This window comes from Raphanus sativus, chromosome 6 (assembly GCF_000801105.2).
Source record: "Raphanus sativus cultivar WK10039 chromosome 6, ASM80110v3, whole genome shotgun sequence".
NCBI lineage: Eukaryota > Viridiplantae > Streptophyta > Magnoliopsida > Brassicales > Brassicaceae > Raphanus > Raphanus sativus.
This window is the reverse complement of record NC_079516.1, coordinates 6,792,982-6,814,335: the sequence shown is the minus strand read 5'-3', so window position 1 is coordinate 6,814,335 and position 21,354 is coordinate 6,792,982. Positions and strand designations below refer to the sequence as shown.

Sequence of the window (21,354 nt, the reverse complement as noted above, 5' to 3'; positions counted from 1 at the left end):
AAAACTCCGTCAGAAATTTGTTTTGGTCGGAAAGTGGTCAATAATTTCTACACCACATAAATGGTCAGGAAAATCTTCAGAAATGTTATCAAAAAGTGGTCACAATTTTCTTAACCATTTCCTGACCAATTTATGATATTTCTAACCACTTATTAATAAATTATCTAATTATTTCAATTAGATTTATTAATCAATGAAACTGTATTTAAAATACAAATGACTAAATTAAATATAGTTTAGAGTTGAAACCTAAACAATTAACATTGAAATAGTTTTAACATAGTATTTACATAAAATTTAAAAACAACAAATAAAGCTACAAAAAGCAAGAATAATAATATCTTCTCATCTACTACTGTCTTCTGTTTGTAATCCATAATCGTGCTTCTTGGTCTTAAGCACTGTTCCATAAAACCAGCTGAAAGTACTTGTCATGAATCTGGTATTGTTCCAATCTAAAACGGTAACCTTTAATCACATTGTTTTCCTGTAAAATAAAAAACATATAAGAAACAATAATTTATTTGATAAATATGAAAAATTAACTTACCATGAAAACTAGAGTGTTGATCTCTGCCTGGGTAAGAAAGAAATCAATTAAAACTCAATGAAAATTTACTTAAGAAAATTCTTTATAATACTTAAACGGTTAAACCTATAAGTCATTGCAAATCAACCAATTATATAAAAGAAACATTACCTGTAGCGCTAGAGTGGTCTCCTCTAAGAATCAGTGTGAAGAAAAAGTTATGCGCCGCTGGAGGTAAGAAGAAGACGTTAAAAAAATGTATATTAGGTTAAAGGTATCTAGCTTTATTAACTAAGGTATAACACAGTTTTTTGACCATTTTCTGACCACTACACAAAATAGAAAAAATAGTTAAATTTTATTAAAACTCTGACCATTTTTGATCAATTTCTGATCATTTTTTTGACCTTGTTAAAGTAGTCAAGACTTGGTCACAAATTACTGACAATTTTTGTTGCCAATTCAGTTCGTCAGTAATTTCTGACCACTTTTTATCCACTTTATTTAATCATCATAAAACGGTTAGTTTGTGGTCGGAAATAATTTTGACAACTTATATGGTCAGGAATTTGGTCAGAATAAGCTATGCTTTCTTGTAGTGTTTGCGTTAATTGTAAATGTAAATAAAAACACAAACTTGTAAAGGTCTATCGCGTTTCTCTGTAGGCTATATTAGCAATTTTGTTGCTGCTACACATTGATGGACTATGGTTATTTTTTCAGGTCTAAAACCAATCAAGAGGCGCACGAAAGTTTCCACAATGAGGAAATCATGGTCATATTTACGTTACAACTAGGGGTGGGCATTTTATCCGTGAAATTTGATTCGATTCGTTATCCGTTACTATTCGATCCGAAAATTCCGAATATCCGTAAGCTTTCGAAGCAAAGCAAATACTAAAATTCAATATCCGTTAATATCGAAGCAAATCACAAATACTAAAATTTTGGGAAGCGAATATCCGATCCGATCCGTCAATATATAAATACATGTATATTTTGATTATATTTAAAATTTTAATTGTATAAAATTATTATTCTAACATATGATTTGACAGATTCTATTCATATTATTACTTATATAAAAATATTACATAAAAGGAAAAAAACATTTATGACAATTATAATTTTTTTCTTCAGTTTTGTGTTATTATAATTGTTAATTAAGTTTAAAATTTTACAAAATATGTAGATTCATTGTATCTTTTAATTTTTATCCTTTATATCATGCAAAAAAAAATATTTTCCAAAAAAAATTTGTATCAAATTTTTAAGATTATTTGTATTAATCAAAACAAATGAGATATCCGTAAGTATCCGCAAATATCCGCAAATATCTATTTATTTTCCGGATATCCGTTTTTCCGAATATCCGTATTTTTCCGAATCAAAGCAAATCGGAAAATTAGATATCCGTAACATTCGAAGCAAATCATAAATACCTTCAAAAACCCGGATATCCGATCCGTGCCCAGGCCTAGTTACAACTCGATTTAAATTCAAGTAGGGTGAGTCGTAACATGCCACCGTCTATGAAAAACACACAAAATAATAAAAGGTCCTGTTGTTGGAATGATTGATTGTTACTGCTAGAATCATGGTTATATAATGTTTCGTACTATGTAAATCGTGTTTAAATGCAATTGTTAATTGCACGGTTAGATCTACGCTTTCTGTAAAGAATACATGCAATCAAACTAAAGTAAAATAACAAGGAGATCGTGGGTGCATTAAATAAAATCTTAAGTGTCAGTAAACTAAACAGTAATCGATGATAAAGAAAGTAATTAACAAGTGAGTAAATTGGAGATTACAGAGGATTATATTACAGAATAAAAAAAGAGAGGAAGTAACATCACGTGAAGGCGTTGAGACCACAACGTCGGGACATGTGTGGACAGTGCTTGTTTGTTTTCACCAACTTGTCTTCGGTTTCTCCGTTCTCTTTTGTCATCTTCTTTCTCTTGTTTCAAGTTACTTCACTCCCTTTACTACAATATTTCTCTAATACAGTAACACGTAAGAGCATCCGTATTTATAATCTTGCAAATCTTTAGCACCAAAAATAATAATAATAAAAAATTAAAAAATGGGAAAACTTTAACAATTTTTTTTTGATTCTTTTTCAAAATGGTGATAAACTTCCACACTACTTATTTTTAATGATTAATAGACTTCTTTTCACTATTAAATTTTAGTTACATAATAAACATATTCTAAATATTAATATTTTAATTTTAATATTAAAACCATATTTACAGAAACTCATCAAACTAATTAAAACCGAACAGAAATAGAGAAAGTGGTTTGAATTTGGTAATACCAAATACACCGAATGAATGTCATTTATAATAAACCGCAGTATGTAAATATGGTTGGGTATATATATATCGATCAAATCGATCAACTAGTATAGTTATATATAAATGATATAATATCATTTATTTTACTGATATGATTTTCATATTTATAATGTTGGTTTTAGTAATTTAATATTTTATTTTAAGTTAAAAGTAATATATTATTTTTATCAAATTAAATAGAGCATAAGTTTTACCCTTTTCATTAATAAATATGTGTGCTAATATTAACTATTATAATATTATGAATTATTAACTTTTATCATTTTATTCTATAAAAACTATTATAATTATTAATTTAACATGTTTACTAATTATTTTAAATAGTAAACTATAGGCTATTTAAAAACTAAATTATTTTCATGTTATATAAAAACAGATATCTAATCATATAAAATAAAATATTTTAAAAGATAAATAAATTTATGGTTTTTTGTATAAAACCGAATAAACTAAAACAATGGTATATAAAACAAACCAAAGTAAATACGGTTAAATATGGTAGACCTAGAAACCAAAAAACTAAACTGATATCCTGATTAAATACCCTTACTTCTGTCAAGTTAATTTGTTAATGTAACAACAACGTCGATTTAGAACATAGAATTAGGGCTTGGCATTTTATCTTTTAAATTTGATTAGGTCTGTTATTTGCTTCGGTTCGATCCAAAAAAATCTGGATATCTGTAATGTTTTGGAGCAAAGCAAATATTAACAACTAATATCCGTTAAAAACGAAGCAAATTACAAATACAAAAATTTTAAGAAGAGGATATCCACTCTGCTGTGACAGATATATAAATACATATATATATATTGACTAAATGTAAATCTTTAAATATATGAGTTTATATAATTGTTATTTTAAAGTATTATTTAATAAATTCTATTCATATTATTACTTTTAAAAGTATTAAATAAATAAAAAAATAAAACATCTTTTATGATATCTATAACTTTTTCTTAAGTTTGTTTTCTTATAACTAATTTTAAATTTTACAACGATATAATTTCACTCCTTTTATTTTTATTTTATATATCATGTAAAATTATTTTATAGGACAAATTTATCTTAATTTTTAGATTATTTGTATTTAGTAAAATGGAAGGATATATCCGTAACTATTCGTAGCTATCCAAAAATATTTATATATTGATATCTGATTTTCCGGATATCCATATATTTTTAAGGTAAAACAAATTGAACAAATTGATATTCGTAACATACGAAATAATTCACAGATACCTCCAAAAACCGCATCGTGCTCGGCCCTACATAGAATTAAGTTAATGTTTTTGTTGATGTAGTCAGTAGTAGGCCTAGTCAGTAGAACGCATGAGTCGAAGGAATGGGTCTATTTGCGTTGCATTGGACCAAGCAGTAACGTCATGTATTGGATGTATATAGTATAACTACAAATTTGGAGCTGTCAATAACAAAAACTGGCATTATTATTTAAACATTAGTGTCCCCATTTTCTTGTACGTTTTGCCATATACCAACCTTTTAAAGTATGACATTTCAATTGTTGCAAATAAACAAAAAGGGTTTGGTGTTTCCATATATTATAACCAGCAACCAACCAAAATTCATTTTCTTAACTTGTCTATGCGTATATTTTCATTCAAAATACGTTTTTAAAAGAGGAAACAGAACTTCTCAAAGCGTGAATCAAATATCAGGGAGGATAAAGTCCAACATTTCCCATAGTTATGTTTTTTTTTTTTAACTGAAAAATGGCTAAACCCCGGTCTATTAAAGACACAGACCTAACCTTCGGATAGAGGTACAGTCCACGGATAGATTCTCTCCTGAACATTCAAATGAGCCGAAAGCAATAACTCATATTTGTGTGGTCGGTGGGGTTTGAACCCGGGTTTGCCGTATTAGAGTTGTAATTCTCTCAAACGTCACTAGACCACCACCACCACCAGTTATTCCATAGTTATGTTGCATTGAAATATAGTTTAGAGCTGTAAAACTTCGACATATTTTAAAGTAGTTTATGAGTATTTTTGGCATAATTAAATTTGTTTATTTGATTACGTTTTGTTATTGTTTTGAAAATTAGCAACAAAATATTAAATTTACACTGTTTGACCGAAAACCCCAAATATTTTAGTAAAACATATTCACATTTAAGAACTGTTTAATTTATAAGGAAATAAAAAAATATCGTTTAAAAAATATAGATTAAAAAAATCAATTGTAATGATTGCTAAAATACTAGACCTGTATGTTTTACCAACTAAAACACAAATACTTTAAAACCTACGCGGTTTTGTTCTCTATTAAACTAAATGAATTTAAATAATATTAATATTGACCAAATCTATTCGTAAATTTTTTAGTCACCATAAATTTATAATTTTATGAAACATTAGTAACTAGATGACTTCCCACGATATGATGACAATAAGTAAGTTTTTTATATATCTGAAATATCTAAAATCCTTTTTCAAAAAAATATATCTGAAATTTATAATAATTTAGATAATTAATTTTTTTAAAATTGATTGAATTTTTTGATTAGTTAATAATTGAAGAATAATATTAAATTTTATTTCATTATATTAATCATTTTAACACATGTGTTTTATAATTGTGAAAAGTAAAAAATTAAAAAGGAACTATATATATATGTATTTATTTCTATTTTAGAAATGATAAATTATAAAACAATGAAAAGTTAAAATTTACCTTGTTTTGCTCAATAAATACAAGAGGATCAGGCTTGTCTCCAATTTTTTTTATAAAGGCAATCCTCTCAGTGTCTCTCCATACACTTTCACCTCTCATCTTCATTCTCTAACTCTTTGGGTTCTTCGGGTAATCTCTTTCTCTCTCTCAGTCGCTGGTCTTATCTTTTAGCTTCTTAAACCTCTCCAACTTTGTTGACATTCCACAGGTGAACCATGTCGGTTCTGTCTTCAAATTTTAACAAAATTGCAGAACATTTTGTTCTGTTTGGTGGTAGAAACTAGACATTGATTGGCTTTGTAGGAACTCTAGATGTGCAGATCTAAAGACTTAGAACCAAAACTAAAACTTTCTGTCTCCTCGTCATTTCCACATGTGTTTTATCAGTTTTGGTCCGACCGTTGATATTTATAGAACATAGATTGCATGTCTCTTTGTCTGTTCAAAAAAAGAAAATGTCTCTTTGTCTGTTCAGTAGATTACACTTTCCATGAAGTTTACACTTCACTGCTTACTGATTGATTAGACACACACAATCATTTGGTTGATTTGTTTTGAGGATGCTTTATAGAGGATTATTATTGATTAGGCGACCTAGACCACTTTTTTAGAACTTACAAGGACTTGTTTTTTTTTTTGTTTCTTGTGGTGCTTAGTGCAGTGTGGAGAGGGAATCTCAAAAGTAATGGCGGATCTCAAGGCACCGCTTGTGAGGCCAAAGAGAAAGAGGACATGGGTGGACTACTTCGTCAAGTTCAGATGGATCATCGTCATCTTCGTCGTCCTCCCAATCTCAGCCACCCTCTACTTCCTCATCTACCTCGGCGACATGTACTCAGAGTCCAAATCCTACGAGCAGCGCCGCAAGGAGCACGACGAGAACGTTCTGAAAGTCATCAAACGCCTCAAGCAGAGGAACGCAGCCAAGGACGGTCTCGTCTGCACCGCGCGCAAGCCCTGGATCGCCGTGGGGATGAGAAACGTGGACTACAAGCGAGCTCGCCACTTCGAGGTCGACCTGGGAGAGTTCCGCAACATCCTCGAGATCAACAAGGAGAAGATGATCGCCAGAGTCGAGCCTCTCGTCAACATGGGACAGATCTCACGCGCCACCGTCCCCATGAACCTCTCCTTAGCTGTTGTCGCTGAGCTTGATGACCTCACCGTTGGTGGACTCATCAACGGATACGGCATCGAAGGAAGCTCTCACCTCTACGGTCTTTTTGCGGACACCGTCGAGGCTTACGAGATCGTTCTAGCTGGTGGGGAGCTTGTACGCGCCACTAGAGATAACGAATATTCAGATCTTTACTACGCGATCCCTTGGTCTCAAGGGACGCTTGGACTACTTGTGGCTGCTGAGATCAGGCTTATACCGGTTAAGGAGTACATGAGGCTCACTTACATACCGGTCAAGGGAGATCTTCAGACGTTAGCGCAAGGGTACATGGACTCTTTCGCTCCCAGAGATGGAGACGAGTCCAAGATCCCTGACTTCGTGGAAGGCATGGTTTACAATCCGACAGAAGGTGTGATGATGGTTGGTACTTACGCGTCTAAGCAAGAAGCCAAGAAGAAAGGGAATAAGATCAACAACGTGGGGTGGTGGTTCAAGCCGTGGTTCTACCAGCACGCGCAGACCGCGCTGACGAAAGGACAGTTTGTTGAGTACATCCCGACTCGTGAGTACTATCACAGACACACGAGGTGCTTGTACTGGGAAGGGAAGCTGATTCTTCCTTTTGGCGATCAGTTTTGGTTTAGGTTCCTCTTTGGTTGGTTGATGCCTCCGAAGGTGTCTCTTCTCAAGGCTACTCAAGGTGAAGCTATTAGAAACTATTACCATGATATGCATGTGATTCAGGACATGCTTGTTCCCCTCTACAAGGTTGGTGATGCTCTCGAATGGGTTCACCAAGAAATGGAGGTAAAGTAAAAGCTATAGATAAAGACTCTTACGGTTTCGGTTCGATTTTTTGGTATTTCGGTTTATAAAAATTAACTGTCACATTCGAACCTTATCTAATTTGGTTTGGTTCGGTTTACTCGGCTTTATACAAAAATCATAACTATATTTATCTTTTATATTTTAGATTATATGGTTAGAGATCAGATTTATAAAAACACAAATATATATTAGTAACTCAAATTGGTTGTATCCTTTTTCAGGTTTATCCCATTTGGCTTTGCCCACACAAACTTTACAAGACACCAATCAAACAACAGATTTATCCAGAACCAGGGTTTGAGTATGAGAAGAGACAAGGAGACACAGATGATGCACAGATGTACACTGACGTTGGAGTATACTACGCACCAGGTCCTGTCCTAAGAGGTGAGGAGTTTGATGGAGCAGAAGCTGTGCGTAAGCTGGAGAAGTGGCTGATTGAGAACCACGGGTTCCAGCCTCAGTATGCTGTGTCTGAGCTGGACGAGAAGAGTTTCTGGAGGATGTTTGATGCTGACTTGTATGAGCATTGCCGTAAGAAGTACAGAGCTGTTGGAACGTTCATGAGTGTTTACTATAAGTCTAAGAAAGGGAGGAAGACTGAGAAAGAAGTTAAAGAAGCAGAGCAAGCTCATCTTGAAACAGCTTATGCAGAAGCAGATTAAGTAACGAAAATGTGGGTTTGAGATTATGATTGCTATGGGTGGTAGTATGTTGTTTCTTTTTCAATTTGTCTGTTATGTGTGTTTCCTGTTTTCAGTGTAGTGTCTTGATGATGACTATCCTTGTTGGTTGTTTGGACTTATGGTTTGAATAAATGTTAGATTTTGAGATTTGGATTTGCTTATGACACTTTTGTTAGAGATGAACTAAGTTTCATATGAATTTGTCACTTAATCTGGTTTGGTTAGAGTGAACCAGGAAAGATGTCACATTGAGGTCCCTAATCCGAGAGCATCTGCAATGGGACTAAGATTGAAAAAGATGCCAAGGATTATCTGGACGGCACACGGTTCAAGTTTAGGATGACGTCATAAACAAGAAGACACTGAGATTTGATGGGATTGTCAGGATTGTTATCAGACTAGGCTGCATCAGGTGCTTTCTTATTATGTCAAGGATTATCCGGACGGCACAGTGTTCAAGTTTTGCACCATGTCATGAAGAAGAAGAAGACACCGAGACTTGATGGGGTTGTCAGGACTGTTATTAGACTTGGCTGCAACGGGTACTTTCTTATGAACTCAACAGAGCTTCTTTACTTAATCTGGTGCATCCACTTTGTTAGTTACCGGTTTTATCTTATGTGTTTGGAGATGCTGTGAGCCAGCAAGTTGAGATCATGATGTGGCAGTGAAGAGAAGGATAAAGGATACGGGTCTCTTGGAAACCTGAGGAAGCAACAGCAACAGAAAGACATTTCTAAACTCAGCCCTTCTTTTTTGAAGTTTTCATGGATCTTGGAAGTCACAGGTTTAGAGTTTAGTTACTCATTTGAACAACCCATAAGTGTATAACATCTATATAATAAACACAACGACATTTTCTTGCTTCGCTTCTTATGCTTTGGTATATGTTTAAATATGAACAGTTTCAAATCTTTATGAGACTTTGAAAAACAAACTGATAAAACAAGATTCAGTGATTCAAAGGTTTCTACTTCTTCTTAAGCTCAAGTAGTCTTGACCATCTTTTCTGAACAGAAGCTGTATTTGTCTCTCCAACATCTGCAAAAAGAAAACAATTTACAAACCAAACCTCTTTGATCAAAATCCGTTATGAACAGCTAACAAACATGTCATGTGAAGGTAGAGAAACAAAAGCCAACACAATGTTACTTACAATGCAATGTAGGTTCCGATTTTTTGCAGGAATCCGAGCATATATCCTAGAGTCAGTTTTGTTCTTGTCAGTTAAATCATATGGATATCATGAAACTTCAATATATGTAGTTTTAGCTGAATCCTCTTACTTGAGCGTAGGTTGTGAGCCTGATAGTGTCTTGTACAAGGGAATCAAGATTAGCTTCATATCCAGGTCTCACATATATAACCTACACCAAAACAAAGACTTTACTTTATTTCATTCTGTATTGAAATACAGAAACCATATGTAAAATAGCCTATGATGTTTGTTCCAAGAGTGCTTACAGAAGGATCATCACCACCAATATCTGGAAGTGTTGAAGCTCGATTCTCCCTACTTGATGGCAAGATCCAAACAGTGAAAGTTGTGTCAATCTGGTCACATATATTTCATCAAAACATATGTTTTCTTTCTCAGAGGCCTTCACTTTTTTTTTCAGAATCAAACAGTTATATGCATTACCAGTCGAGGATAAGCAGAGGAGCAAATGCTGCACTTTCTTGAGAAAGACGTTATAATTCTTCCATCTACTGAAAGTCCCATGCTTGCGTGCTACACAAGAAACAACACTATCAAAACCTAAAATGACTTTGGTTTGGGTAAGAGACAGGATAGTCATGCAGGCTCTAATGCTCAAAAACTATCAATGTAACACGTTCATAAAGCTACCCTTTGGACAGAGAGATCGATGGCAACACGGGGGTTAGTAGGGCCATCATCTTCAACAAGATCTTGGAGGTGAAGATCACGGAGAGAGACATTGTAGTGAGTGTTCCAGCTACCATTCCATTTTCCTTCAGAAGGAGATAAAGTTATCAGACGCTTCACTGTTCTTGAGTTCACTCCTCCATTGATTGCTGCCTGTATTCGTTTTAAGGCTTTGGATTACAAAAATGAGCATCAAAAACAGAACAATAGAAGGTAGAGAAGAAATAATAATATATACTATACCGAAGAAGAAGCTTCTTGTTTCTTTGAGAGAGAAGAAACCGGAAGTAGATGAGGGCGTTGAGAAACTTTTTTCTTAGTGTTCAGGAGGTTTGGTGAGACCAAACAACGTAGAGATGATGATTCCGCCATGGATGATGATGATGATTCTCCAGACAGAAGCTCTCTGGTGGTCTGAAACCATGCAAAAATGTCACCAATCCTTATCCACTATATATTAGACACTCTCACCGCCACAAGTCTTAGGTGCTTGACGTGTAATTTTCTCATATACAAAAATTAACATATCTTTTTGGACGCTTTTCATACTTGAAACACTGAACCTTTTTCAACTGTTGATGTCGTCGCTTTTAACAAAGTTGGGCGACAATAAGAAAACACTGAACCTTTTTCAACTGTTGATCGTAGCCTTACAAAGTAATGAAAGTTGGAGATTTGAGCAACAAAGCAAAACAAATTACAAGGGAGAGAAGACTAAACTCTACCGAAATCGCTTCACAAGTCATTAAACATTTACCACACGAGTGTTCGAAAGAACCCAAAGAAACATCAAAGCGGGTAGAGGTATTCAGTGAAGCATCAAAAGATAAAACAATAATCTTACGCAAGCTCCGAACAATACTTTATCATCCGACACTTCCCATTGAAAGCAAAAAGACCATCATCCAGACACTTCACATTGAAAGCAAAAAGACCATCACAAAAATGCCAGACAAGGTCTTTTTAGATAAGATCAGCTACATTCATTGGCATCTCGTCAATCTGGGTACTGTAGTACTGCTCAATGTCCCTGAGGATCTTGATGTCGTCGCTTTTAACAAAGTTGATCGCAACACCCTGGAATCATGACCGTAAAAGTTGGTTAAAAAGAGATATCATTCAGTATTCCCAGGTTAAAGTTTTACAGCTTTGAAAGATCAATCAACGAGAAATAATGTATAATGAATCTATTACCTTACGCCCGAAACGACCAGATCTTCCAATACGATGGATGTAGAGCTCACGGTTGTTAGGAAGATCATAATTGATGACAAGAGAAACCTGAGAAAGAAAGTTGCTCATGTCAATTCAACCTTCACAATCTGAGACCTAAATAACAGAGGAGACTAAACATTATCCTGCATATCTACACAACATATAGCGGATAAGTTATGACTTACTTGCTGCACATCAATACCACGTGCCCATACATCCGTCGTGATCAAAACACGACTGTCGCCTGACCGGAACTGATTCATGATTTCGTCTCTTTCCTTCTGAGGCATGTCACCGTGCATTGATGAAACTGTGAAGTTGTTAGTCCTCATTTTCTCACTTAGCCAATCCACCTATCACAAATGCAGAGTAGAGTTGAGCGAGACATTGGAAAGAATAAAACAAGTCTCAGATCCAACATTGGACGCAAAATTAGAAACCATCAGGATTACAGAGCATCACAGAATAAAATTAAGAAACCAATGCAATTTACTAAAAATCTGCAGGTGGCTAGAGATTGTAAGAAATATTGAGCAGTGGAAAACTACAGAATACAGATTGTCAAAAACGAGTACAGATTTCAAGGACCTTACAAGCTTCCGTATCAAGTTAAGATAACAATGCTAACAATATTAAACACCTAATCACCTACAAAAATTAAAATAGAGTATAGATCAGATTACCTTTCGTTTAGTGTTGCAGAAGATAACAGCTTGAGTAATAGTAAGTGTGTCATAAAGATCACAAAGTGTATCAAATTTCCATTCTTCCTTCTCAACAGCAACGAAAAATTGTTTAATGCCCTGAAAAGGTTTTACAGGAAAGTTAGCCAGTGAAGCCTACGAGCGTGACCCTAGCGTTAGACTAAAAAAATAAACAAGCATACAGATTACAGAAGAAAAAAACGTACTTCAAGAGTCAACTCATCACGCTTCACAAGTATCTTTACTGGCTCCGTCATAAACTTTGATGTCATCTCCAAAATCTCGTGAGGAAGAGTTGCAGAAACTAAGCAAACCTATTAATAACATAAGTAATTAAGTTAGAGAGATGTCAAATAACGGAATCTAGCTTTACATCCTACAGTTAATAGCTACCAAATTCTCACAAGGATCAATCAAGCAACTCAACAATGTTCTTTAACAATAAGCAAATCTAATAATTACAGTCAATAGGCAACAAAAAGTGTTAAGAGGAAGTGAAACTTCACCTGAAGATCAGGTGGAAGATATCTGTAAACATCATAAATCTGGTCCTTGAACCCTCTGCTCAGCATCTCATCAGATTCATCAAGAATCAAAAGCTTAATACCCCTGGTACGCAAACTTCTCCTCTTAATCATATCACAAACACGCCCAGGCGTCCCAGACACAACATGGACACCGTTCTCCAGCTTCCTAATATCTTCCCCAACGCTCTTCCCACCAATACACGCATGCGCCTGAATATTCGCGTGCAACCCAATCGCTTGAATAGTCTTCTCCGTCTGCGAAGCCAGCTCTCTCGTTGGAGACAATATCAACGCCTGAACTCTACAAATCAAAAACCATAACGAAAAAATCAAATCATAAGAAAACAACAATCAAAGTTACAAAAATTCAAATTAGGGCAAACCATACTCTCTAGACGAAGTGTCGACGATTTGGCAGACGGAGAGAGCAATCATCGAGGTTTTCCCGGTACCGGACTGAGCCTGGGCGATGACGTCGCGGCCTTGGAGAATCGGCATGACGGCTCTCTGCTGGATCGCGGAGGGTTTCTCGAAGCCGTACTCGTAGACGCCGCGGAGCACGTCTTCCTTGATCCCCATGTCGTTGAAATTGGTGATGGGCTCGATCCCTTCGGTTGTTTCGAAGACTAGTTTGTCGTCGTCCATTGGTCCACCGCCTCTTCTACCGTTGCCACGGCTAGGATTCGCTTCCGCCATTGCTCTCTAACTAACTTTTCTCTCTCCTAGGGTTTCCGATCGGTGAAGGTCCTCTCTCTCTCTCTATGAGCTGTCTGGGATAAGCGCGGCTCGATGTGGACACAATTGTAAATAGCGACAAGTTTTGTGGGCTTTTATTTCACAATAATAGAATACCGGCTCTATATATGGGCCTGTAGCAAATGGCCCATATTAAGAGGTATATGTTAATATGAAGAAAGTAGCAACTTCGATCCGCGCTTCATGATGCAACGTGTCGTATCGAGGCCCATATATGAAGTGGACACGATTGTAAATATCGACTACTTCTTTGTGGTTTTACATACGAGCCGTACCATATGGGCCATATTAAAGGGCCGTATTATATATAAAAAACGCACAGTATTCCCTCAAAACGACGGCGTTTCATCACGAAGACAAACTCGCGAACACACAGCTTCAGAAGAACCTAGTTAGATCGGTATCTCTGTCGGGATTTTATCTTTCTCCTTCACGGACCCTATCTCGCTCCTAATTCTATCCTCTCTTCTTTATTCAGAGCCTGATTGGAATGTTTTCGCATAGCTTTCGGGGAATGAAATAAAACTTGTTCTGTTCATCTCCTGTTAAAGGTTCGTGCTTTGTAACATATATGATATGGTCGAGAATAGCTGTATGTTTATTCACATCCTTTGTTTCCTTTCTTTAAATGGAATATCATATTATGTGGCAAAACCGTTCCTTTTGATTTGCATTGATCTTTATTTCTGTTTTGGGCTGTTTTAATTTGTGCAATGCATAAAGTTTGGATAGTGCAAGATATCGACTGTGTAAGTGATTTTGAATTTGTGTGTTCTGTATTTTTTTTGGCAGTGATATTGGATTTTGAGAGAGAAGGTGCTTTGTGATGTATACTAGAGTAATAAAGAGGAACCAGAGATGGGGTTTGGTATTGCAGCAAGCCAAATACTACTTAGTTAGGCCAACCATTCGTGACTACACAGTATCTAGATCTTATGGACTCACAACCAATAGTACAAATCTGACAAGAGGTTCTCTGTTCCGTTCGTTTTCTCCTAGTGTTGCCTCGAGAAATAGTTTAAGACTCTCGAAGAACATCCAGCTGCGTAGTTTCAGCTCTGAAGGTGATGGAAGGAACGCTAGTGGTGAGGATAAACATGTCTCTTTGAACAAAGGGAGTGACTTAGGCGATGGAAAAGCCGCGAAGGAGAGCGGTGTTGGGCATTTAGATTCGCATGCTCAGCTCGGAGAGCAGGACCAAATAGAGTGGCTCAATAGCGAGAAGCTTGCCAGTGAATGCAAAAAGAAGGAGTCACCTCTGCTTTCTAGAAGAGAAAGATTCAGAGACGAGTTCTTAAGGAGAGTCCAACCTTGGGAGAAGATACAGCTTTCGTGGGAGACCTTCCCTTACTATATCCAGTAACAATCTACAACATACTCTTTTTCTTTCTCTGTTATTGTGTTTCTCTCTCTACATTTCTGGTTATTGATTCTGCTGATGCTCATTTCACAGCGACCACACTAAGAATATTTTGGTGGAATGTGTTACTTCACATATAAGACAAAAGGATGCCGCTTCGGTTTATGGTTCCCGTTTAGATTCTTCAAGTGGAAGAATACTGCTCCAGGGTCTTCCAGGTTTGTGATGTTACTCTTCTATTATCAAAGTATATTTATCGAGGAAACATAAGATGATGACCAATAAATAAGAAACCTTATGTTTATTCAGGCACTGAACTTTACCAGGAGAGGCTGGTACGAGCACTTGCTCGAGATGTACAAGTTCCCCTGTTGGTTCTTGACAGCAGCGTTCTTGCCCCTTATGTGAGATTCTTATGAGTAATTTGCCCTATAAACAAACCACCGGGTTATCGTTCTGTTTTTAATGTGTTCGGTTCTGAATCAGGATTTTGCTGATGAGTACAATGAAGACTCTGAATCTGATGGTGAGAACGCAGAAGCGGAAGCAGATGAGGGCACAACAGAGTCTGAAGGTGAGGAAGATTCTGGAGCGAATAGCGAGGAGGATTCTGAAGCAAAAGCAGATGGGAGTGACAATGAGGAAGCTCGTCTCGAGGTTACCGAGGAAGATATCAAGAAAATTGTGCCAAAACTTGAGGAGCTCGGAGAGGTATGATTGTGTTATATGAGGTTCATATATTTAGTATGTACTAATTGCTCTTTTCCTATATATATTGCTGTACCTGTGGACAGTGTGATCTCTTGGACCCTGTCATATAAAATTTCTGATTCTATATTGTTTTTTAATTTATGAAGATGTTATTGGAGTTATTACCCGTTTGAATGCTGGTTCTTTAGTTCTACATAATGACTCTATGCATTGTTCCCTCTTGAATTTCTAATAAATTGAGTTTCAGAAATTGCTGAGTAAGTATTTGCTTACCTGCTCTAAATTGTGGCAGTTAGTAGCGGAAGAACTACATGGAGCTGGTGGAGCTTGCGAAGCACCAGCTGTTGAGCATTCTGATAAAGCTAGGCGCCCGGCAAGGAAAGGTAACCATCCAGTAGGCATATTCATCATTATAAGTGCTAGGTAGAGTTGATTTAGTACTACTTTCCTGTCTAATCAGATTTTTTTTCTTGGTGTGGTCTTTCTCTCATTATCTTTTCACTTTCTCATGATTAATTTGTCAGACTTTTAGTTATTCTCTGTGTTGATGTTTTGGTTTTTCCTTATGTCTATTTGTGGTTACATAATTTGCAGGAGATCGAGTCAAATATGTTGGGCCTTCTAAGAAGGGTGATGCAAAGCACAGGTAGTTTACTGATTTACTTCTCCAGAAAATTTATCGTCTAGCCATGCTATTTAGATTTAAACTGTTCGAACACATTTTAGTAATGAGTTCATTGAAAGGTTTTAGAATCTTGGTCAGTTCTATTACTACATGAATGCATGCTAATTCTAGGCTATTTTACCTGTCTAGTTGCGTTAACATGTGGTCGTGTAGAATGTCCATAACTGGTAGTGCTGCTTGCTCTGCCTATCTATGTCAGTTTTACTTCTCTTGTCAACTGCGAGACATTAATTGTGGTTGACTACCGGACCCTATATTTGTCTTCAACCAAAATTTATGTACCTGCAGCCCATTAACTACCGGACAGCGTGGAGAGATCTTTGAGGTGAATGGGAACCGAGTTGCGGTCGTATTTGACAAGGAAGGTGATACATCATCAGAGGGAAGCGAGAAGAAACCAAAAAAGCAGTCCCAGAAGCCACATATACACTGGATAGATGGTATATTTACTTGTTTATAGCCATATATCGTTGATGTGTGGTCGTTATTTATTTGGAAAATGATCTTCTGTGTTGACAATAGACTTCATACGTAAGTGTTACTAGCTAACCTCTATGTTTTCTGCGCAGTGAAAGACCTGAAGCATGATTTGGATATGCAGGCAGAAGATGGTTACATTGCCCTGAAGGCTTTAAATGAGGTATGTTTGGAAGTTACGTGATGTTTTCTTGTTTCTTTTCAGGTATTGTTGATAGATCAGATCTGACTATGTATCCAACGAGTGCTCTTAAGTTTAAATTGTATTGGAACTTAATACATATGGATGGTTCAGCTTATGCACTCTTTTATCCATTTGTTTCCTGCGTTTGTAGGTTCTGCAATCCACACAACCACTTATTGTGTATTTCCCAGACTCGTCCCGGTGGTTGTCTAGAGCTGTACCTAAGGAAAAACGAAATGAGTTTGTAGAGAAAGTTGAGGAAATGTTCGATAAAGTGTCAGGTCCTGTTGTAATGATCTGCGGACGGAACAAGATCGAGACAGCCTCCAAAGGGAGAGAGAAATTCGTAAGCCTTTCTCACGTGTCACTGTTCGTTGGCTTTTCTTTTGTTATTGATGATAAATTAATTGTTTTTTTTCTTTACCTATTTTGTTTGTGAACAGACGATGATACTCCCAAACTTTGGCCGCATTGCAAGGCTGGTACGTTGGCTAAAACATAAAAGTATATTTGATGACATAATCTTAGTTTGGTCTCATATCAAGTTACTGATTCATATGTGTCTTGCAGCCCCTTCCTTTGAAGCATCTTACTGAGGGACTCGGCGGAAGTAAAAGTTCAGATGATAATGAGATATACAAACTGTTCACTAATGTTATGAACCTACTTCCTCCTAAGGTATGCCTTTGTGTTTTTCACAAAGTGAGAGACTGCATAGACTTGTCAGAATAAGATCATGTTCTATTGAGAAAAATCTATGCTAATTCCTCTTAGGTCACGGACATGAGAATAATGTAGGCAAGTTAATTGAAAACCTTTTGCAGGAGGAAGATATCCTTGCAGTATTTAACAAACAACTTGTAGAAGATAGAAGAATTGTGGTATCACGGAGCAATTTAAATGAGATACTTAAGGTACACAGATCTAGATTTTGATTCTCAGTGGAGTCAATATGTGATGTTTTTTTTCATAATCAATTGACTTTGAGAACATTTCTTTTCCAGGCCCTTGAGGAAAACGAGTTATTATGCACAGACTTGTACCAAGTGAACACTGACGACGTGATATTGACAAAACAAAGTGTGTAACTCCTTTGAAACACCTGTTTTATTGTGTATGTGTTTGCTTGTAGTCTTAGCAATGTTGTTATATATCTTAACAGGTTGTGTATGGATAAAGTTGTTTATTGAGGATATCAACCTTGCCTTTTTACTATATGATATTTATGCCATTTGTTGCTATAATGGCAAGAATCCGGCTGTTAGGAGACGGATATGATAAGGCTTTTAAGATCTATAACATTCCCATGATATGATTGTCCTGTTTTGAAATAGTTATAGTTGATGTTGTGATTATATATTAATTTAAAATAGGATGCAGTTCCTTGTTATTGATGTTGATCTCTGCCACTGTCTCTTATTTGTCCCATTCACTTATGGTGTGACCAAGAGCTTAGAAATTTGTTTATATTGATTATACAGGGGCAGAGAAAGTTGTTGGCTGGGCCAGAAACCACTATTTATCTTCTTGTTCTAAACCGTTGATTAAAGAAGACCGCCTGATTCTGCCTCGTGAAAGGTAATGACATAGTTCTGCCTTTTATCTTTAAATTTGATTTTGTCTTACTGTTGTCTTCCTCTTTTGTAGCATTGAGATTTCGGTTAAAAGGTTGAAAGCACAAGAAGACATTTCTCGAAAGCCTTCACATAGCTTGAAGGTTTTAGTTTCTTCCCCATCTGGTGGTGTTTTGGAAGTTTGATTACTAGTCCTAGTAAATCAGCAGAGATCTTTTTTTTTCTTGCAGAACATAGCAAAGGATGAGTTCGAAAGCAATTTTGTCTCAGCTGTAGTTGCTCCTGAAGAAATAGGTGTCAAGTTTGACGATGTTGGTGCTCTCGAGCATGTGAAGAAGACACTGAATGAGTTGGTTATTCTTCCCATGCGAAGGCCAGAGCTCTTCACTCGTGGCAATCTCTTGCGGGTATTCTATTTCTCTTATTGTTTTATTTTTTTCCTCAAGAGATGGTTTCTCCTGATTGTCTGAGTTTTATTTTTTGGTTCTTCTCCAGCCTTGTAAAGGCATATTGCTTTTTGGTCCTCCTGGTACTGGCAAAACGCTACTTGCCAAGGCGCTTGCTACAGAAGCTGGAGCAAACTTCATTAGCATAACTGGCTCATCGCTTACCTCAAAGGTACATGAAACGTTGTTGTGTGTCACTTGTACACAATTGATCTCTTTCCATTTTTACATGTCAATATATTAACTTGGTCCATTGTTTTTGGTACAGTGGTTTGGAGATGCAGAGAAGCTCACGAAAGCTCTCTTCTCCTTTGCAAGCAAACTTGCGCCTGTGATTATTTTTGTCGATGAGGTTAGAGGATCGTTTTATCTTCCATTGATACCACGTCTCTGTTTCAGTGATTGCTTTCTAAGGGGGACTGAAGTTTTTTTTTTTGGTTTTGTCGGATGAGTAGGTTGACAGTTTGTTAGGCGCTCGTGGTGGTTCTCACGAGCATGAGGCAACACGAAGAATGAGAAATGAGTTCATGGCAGCATGGGATGGGTTGAGGTCGAAAGATAGCCAAAGAATACTCATACTTGGTGCCACTAACCGACCTTTTGATCTTGATGACGCTGTCATTCGCCGTCTACCAAGAAGGTAATTAAAAAAAACCATAATCCAATTGTCTCCTTACAGAACATTTTGTCTCACTTACTGAAGTTTCTGTTGTTCTGATTTCTGTTTATAGAATATATGTGGATTTACCAGATGCTGAGAACCGGTTGAAGATCTTAAAGATCTTTCTGACTCCAGAAAATCTTGAAACTGGTTTTGAATTTGAGAAACTTGCAAAAGAGACCGAAGGATACTCAGGAAGCGATCTAAAGGTTTTGGTTCATTTACTTGACAAGTTTTGAGTATTAGTGTGATCTGTAGTAATTTTAAATGATATGTTTTTAAAACCGCAGAATCTATGCATCGCTGCTGCGTACAGACCAGTTCAAGAATTGTTACAGGAAGAAAACAAGGTAAAAAAGACATGAACATATCTTTTACTTGATTGCATGAACACAGTTTTGTAACCACTCGATGCTTTTTGCAATGTTTGACTCCTCAGGGTTCGGTAGCAAATGGTGGAGCTCCTGATCTACGGCCTCTGAGTTTGGACGACTTCATTCAATCTAAAGCTAAGGTAGTTGATTGCAGGCCCGGCTCTACCCCATGGCAACATGGGCAATTGCCATGGGTCCATGGGTCCAAATTTTTTTGGGGTTATTTTAGTAGGTCTATTTTGTTTGTTAAATTATCTATGAATTGGTAAAATTATAATTAAAAGGTCTATGATTAACTAAATCTAACTGAAATACAATAAAAACCAAAAAAAATTACCTTTCACTTTTCTCATTTTTTCATTAACAAAACCTAATTTACACACAAAAACTCATTTTTCAAAAAATATTTGAACACCACAATTTTTTTGTTTTAGTTAAAAGAAATACAATAAATAAAAGTTGAATTTTTTTTATAAAAGGGTCTTTATTTTATATTTTGCCTAAGGCAAAAAAAAAATTTAAGACGGGACTGGTTGATTGGATCATCATATGTGTTTATGCTTCTTTTCTTCTTCTTTTTGTTGGATGTTCTTTATCAAATGTTGATATTGCATCAATTTTTAATGCAATTGCAGGTAAGTCCGTCTGTGTCATATGATGCAACGACCATGAACGAACTGAGAAAATGGAACGAGCAGTACGGTGAGGGTGGTAGCCGGACCAAGTCTCCTTTCGGCTTCTAATACAGTTTTGTTAGATTCATCAAATATTCAATGTTTCTTCAACAATAATTTTTCCAATTTCACAGACAATAAATGTCACTATTTGAAATTTAATCCTAGTTTTTCATTCCCTAAAGGTAACTAAAAAAAGAAAAGAATATCTTCAAATAGTATCAGAATCACTTTTTGCTTCTAAATAGATTAAAATCACAAAATAGCTTTTATCAATACTATTAAAGTGGAAGCATGACCAATTGATACTAGTTGGGTTTAATTTAAAAATATCATTGCTATATATAACTGCTTATATATGTATATATAGTTATCTGGAAAAAAAATAATTGTTCACGGTTTGTAACGTAAGATACAATAACTAACAATTTTTATAACTGATTCTAGGTTCTATCATTCCTACTTTTTTGGTAAAATCTAAAAAAAAATATACAACTCTTTTATATACACACGCATATAAATAACAAAAATATTTTCATAACCACTAATATCCTATTTTTAAGTATACGTACATAACATCCTATTTTCACAAAACCAAATCTATCATACTAAATTCTAATAGTATTTCTTATTGAGATCATATTTACAAGATTGATTTGCGGGTGCATGTTATGAGTATTTTATGCGGGGTAAATGTGGGTTGGTGGATTTTAGATCGCGGCTACCCATCGATCCGTAAAGTATTTAAAAAAGTAAAATCTTTTTAAATACATGAGTTTGAAAATAATAATTTAAAATTTAAATCATGTATAAATTTTTTTAATATAAATATATTTTTTATAATAGTTAAATTATATAATGATTTTTAAAATATATATATAATCCGCGGATAAC

At 35.7% G+C, this 21,354-nt stretch overlaps 4 protein-coding genes and 1 long non-coding RNA gene across 6 annotated transcripts; 2 read left to right on the top strand and 3 right to left on the bottom strand.

Moving 5' to 3' along the window:
• Positions 1-250: 250 nt before the first annotated feature.
• Positions 251-796, bottom strand: LOC130496153 (uncharacterized). Its single transcript, XR_008935208.1, has 3 exons — positions 701-796; positions 551-577; positions 251-487 (listed from the first exon to the last, which is right to left on the bottom strand). It is a non-coding gene; the product is annotated as an uncharacterized LOC130496153 (long non-coding RNA).
• A 4,816-nt stretch (positions 797-5,612) lies between these two features.
• Positions 5,613-8,371, top strand: LOC108812033 (delta(24)-sterol reductase-like). 2 transcript variants are annotated; one of them, XM_018584171.2, is made up of 3 exons: positions 5,613-5,719; positions 6,247-7,517; positions 7,760-8,371. In XM_018584171.2, exons 2-3 carry the CDS (start codon positions 6,276-6,278, stop codon positions 8,201-8,203), a joined length of 1,686 nt encoding a protein of 561 aa, XP_018439673.1. In that variant the 5' UTR covers positions 5,613-5,719; positions 6,247-6,275; the 3' UTR covers positions 8,204-8,371. The 2 variants fall into 2 exon arrangements, with proteins under 2 accessions (XP_018439673.1, XP_018439674.1); XM_018584172.2 differs by having other exon boundaries at positions 5,618-5,719; positions 6,252-7,517.
• A 677-nt stretch (positions 8,372-9,048) lies between these two features.
• On the bottom strand, positions 9,049-10,548 carry LOC108812036 (large ribosomal RNA subunit accumulation protein YCED homolog 2, chloroplastic). The gene is made up of 7 exons (XM_018584175.2): positions 10,356-10,548; positions 10,074-10,265; positions 9,867-9,956; positions 9,689-9,778; positions 9,511-9,591; positions 9,381-9,426; positions 9,049-9,265 (listed from the first exon to the last, which is right to left on the bottom strand). Exons 1-7 carry the CDS (start codon positions 10,482-10,484, stop codon positions 9,195-9,197), a joined length of 699 nt encoding a protein of 232 aa, XP_018439677.1. The 5' UTR covers positions 10,485-10,548; the 3' UTR covers positions 9,049-9,194.
• Positions 10,549-10,722: 174 nt separating this feature from the next.
• Positions 10,723-13,338, bottom strand: LOC108812034 (eukaryotic initiation factor 4A-III homolog). The gene is made up of 7 exons (XM_018584174.2): positions 12,947-13,338; positions 12,538-12,859; positions 12,238-12,345; positions 12,011-12,130; positions 11,513-11,680; positions 11,307-11,393; positions 10,723-11,189 (listed from the first exon to the last, which is right to left on the bottom strand). Exons 1-7 carry the CDS (start codon positions 13,252-13,254, stop codon positions 11,076-11,078), a joined length of 1,227 nt encoding a protein of 408 aa, XP_018439676.1. The 5' UTR covers positions 13,255-13,338; the 3' UTR covers positions 10,723-11,075.
• A 350-nt stretch (positions 13,339-13,688) lies between these two features.
• LOC108813425 (uncharacterized) lies at positions 13,689-20,644 on the top strand. The gene is made up of 25 exons (XM_056989071.1): positions 13,689-13,714; positions 13,793-13,865; positions 14,107-14,673; positions 14,768-14,892; positions 14,984-15,078; positions 15,161-15,385; positions 15,678-15,768; positions 15,980-16,031; positions 16,359-16,510; positions 16,640-16,710; positions 16,883-17,077; positions 17,175-17,213; positions 17,302-17,409; positions 17,556-17,645; positions 17,736-17,811; positions 18,213-18,309; positions 18,379-18,448; positions 18,536-18,712; positions 18,801-18,923; positions 19,020-19,103; positions 19,207-19,391; positions 19,483-19,621; positions 19,703-19,762; positions 19,852-19,926; positions 20,422-20,644. Exons 3-25 carry the CDS (start codon positions 14,141-14,143, stop codon positions 20,527-20,529), a joined length of 2,970 nt encoding a protein of 989 aa, XP_056845051.1. The 5' UTR covers positions 13,689-13,714; positions 13,793-13,865; positions 14,107-14,140; the 3' UTR covers positions 20,530-20,644.
• The last annotated feature ends 710 nt before the right edge of the window (positions 20,645-21,354 follow it).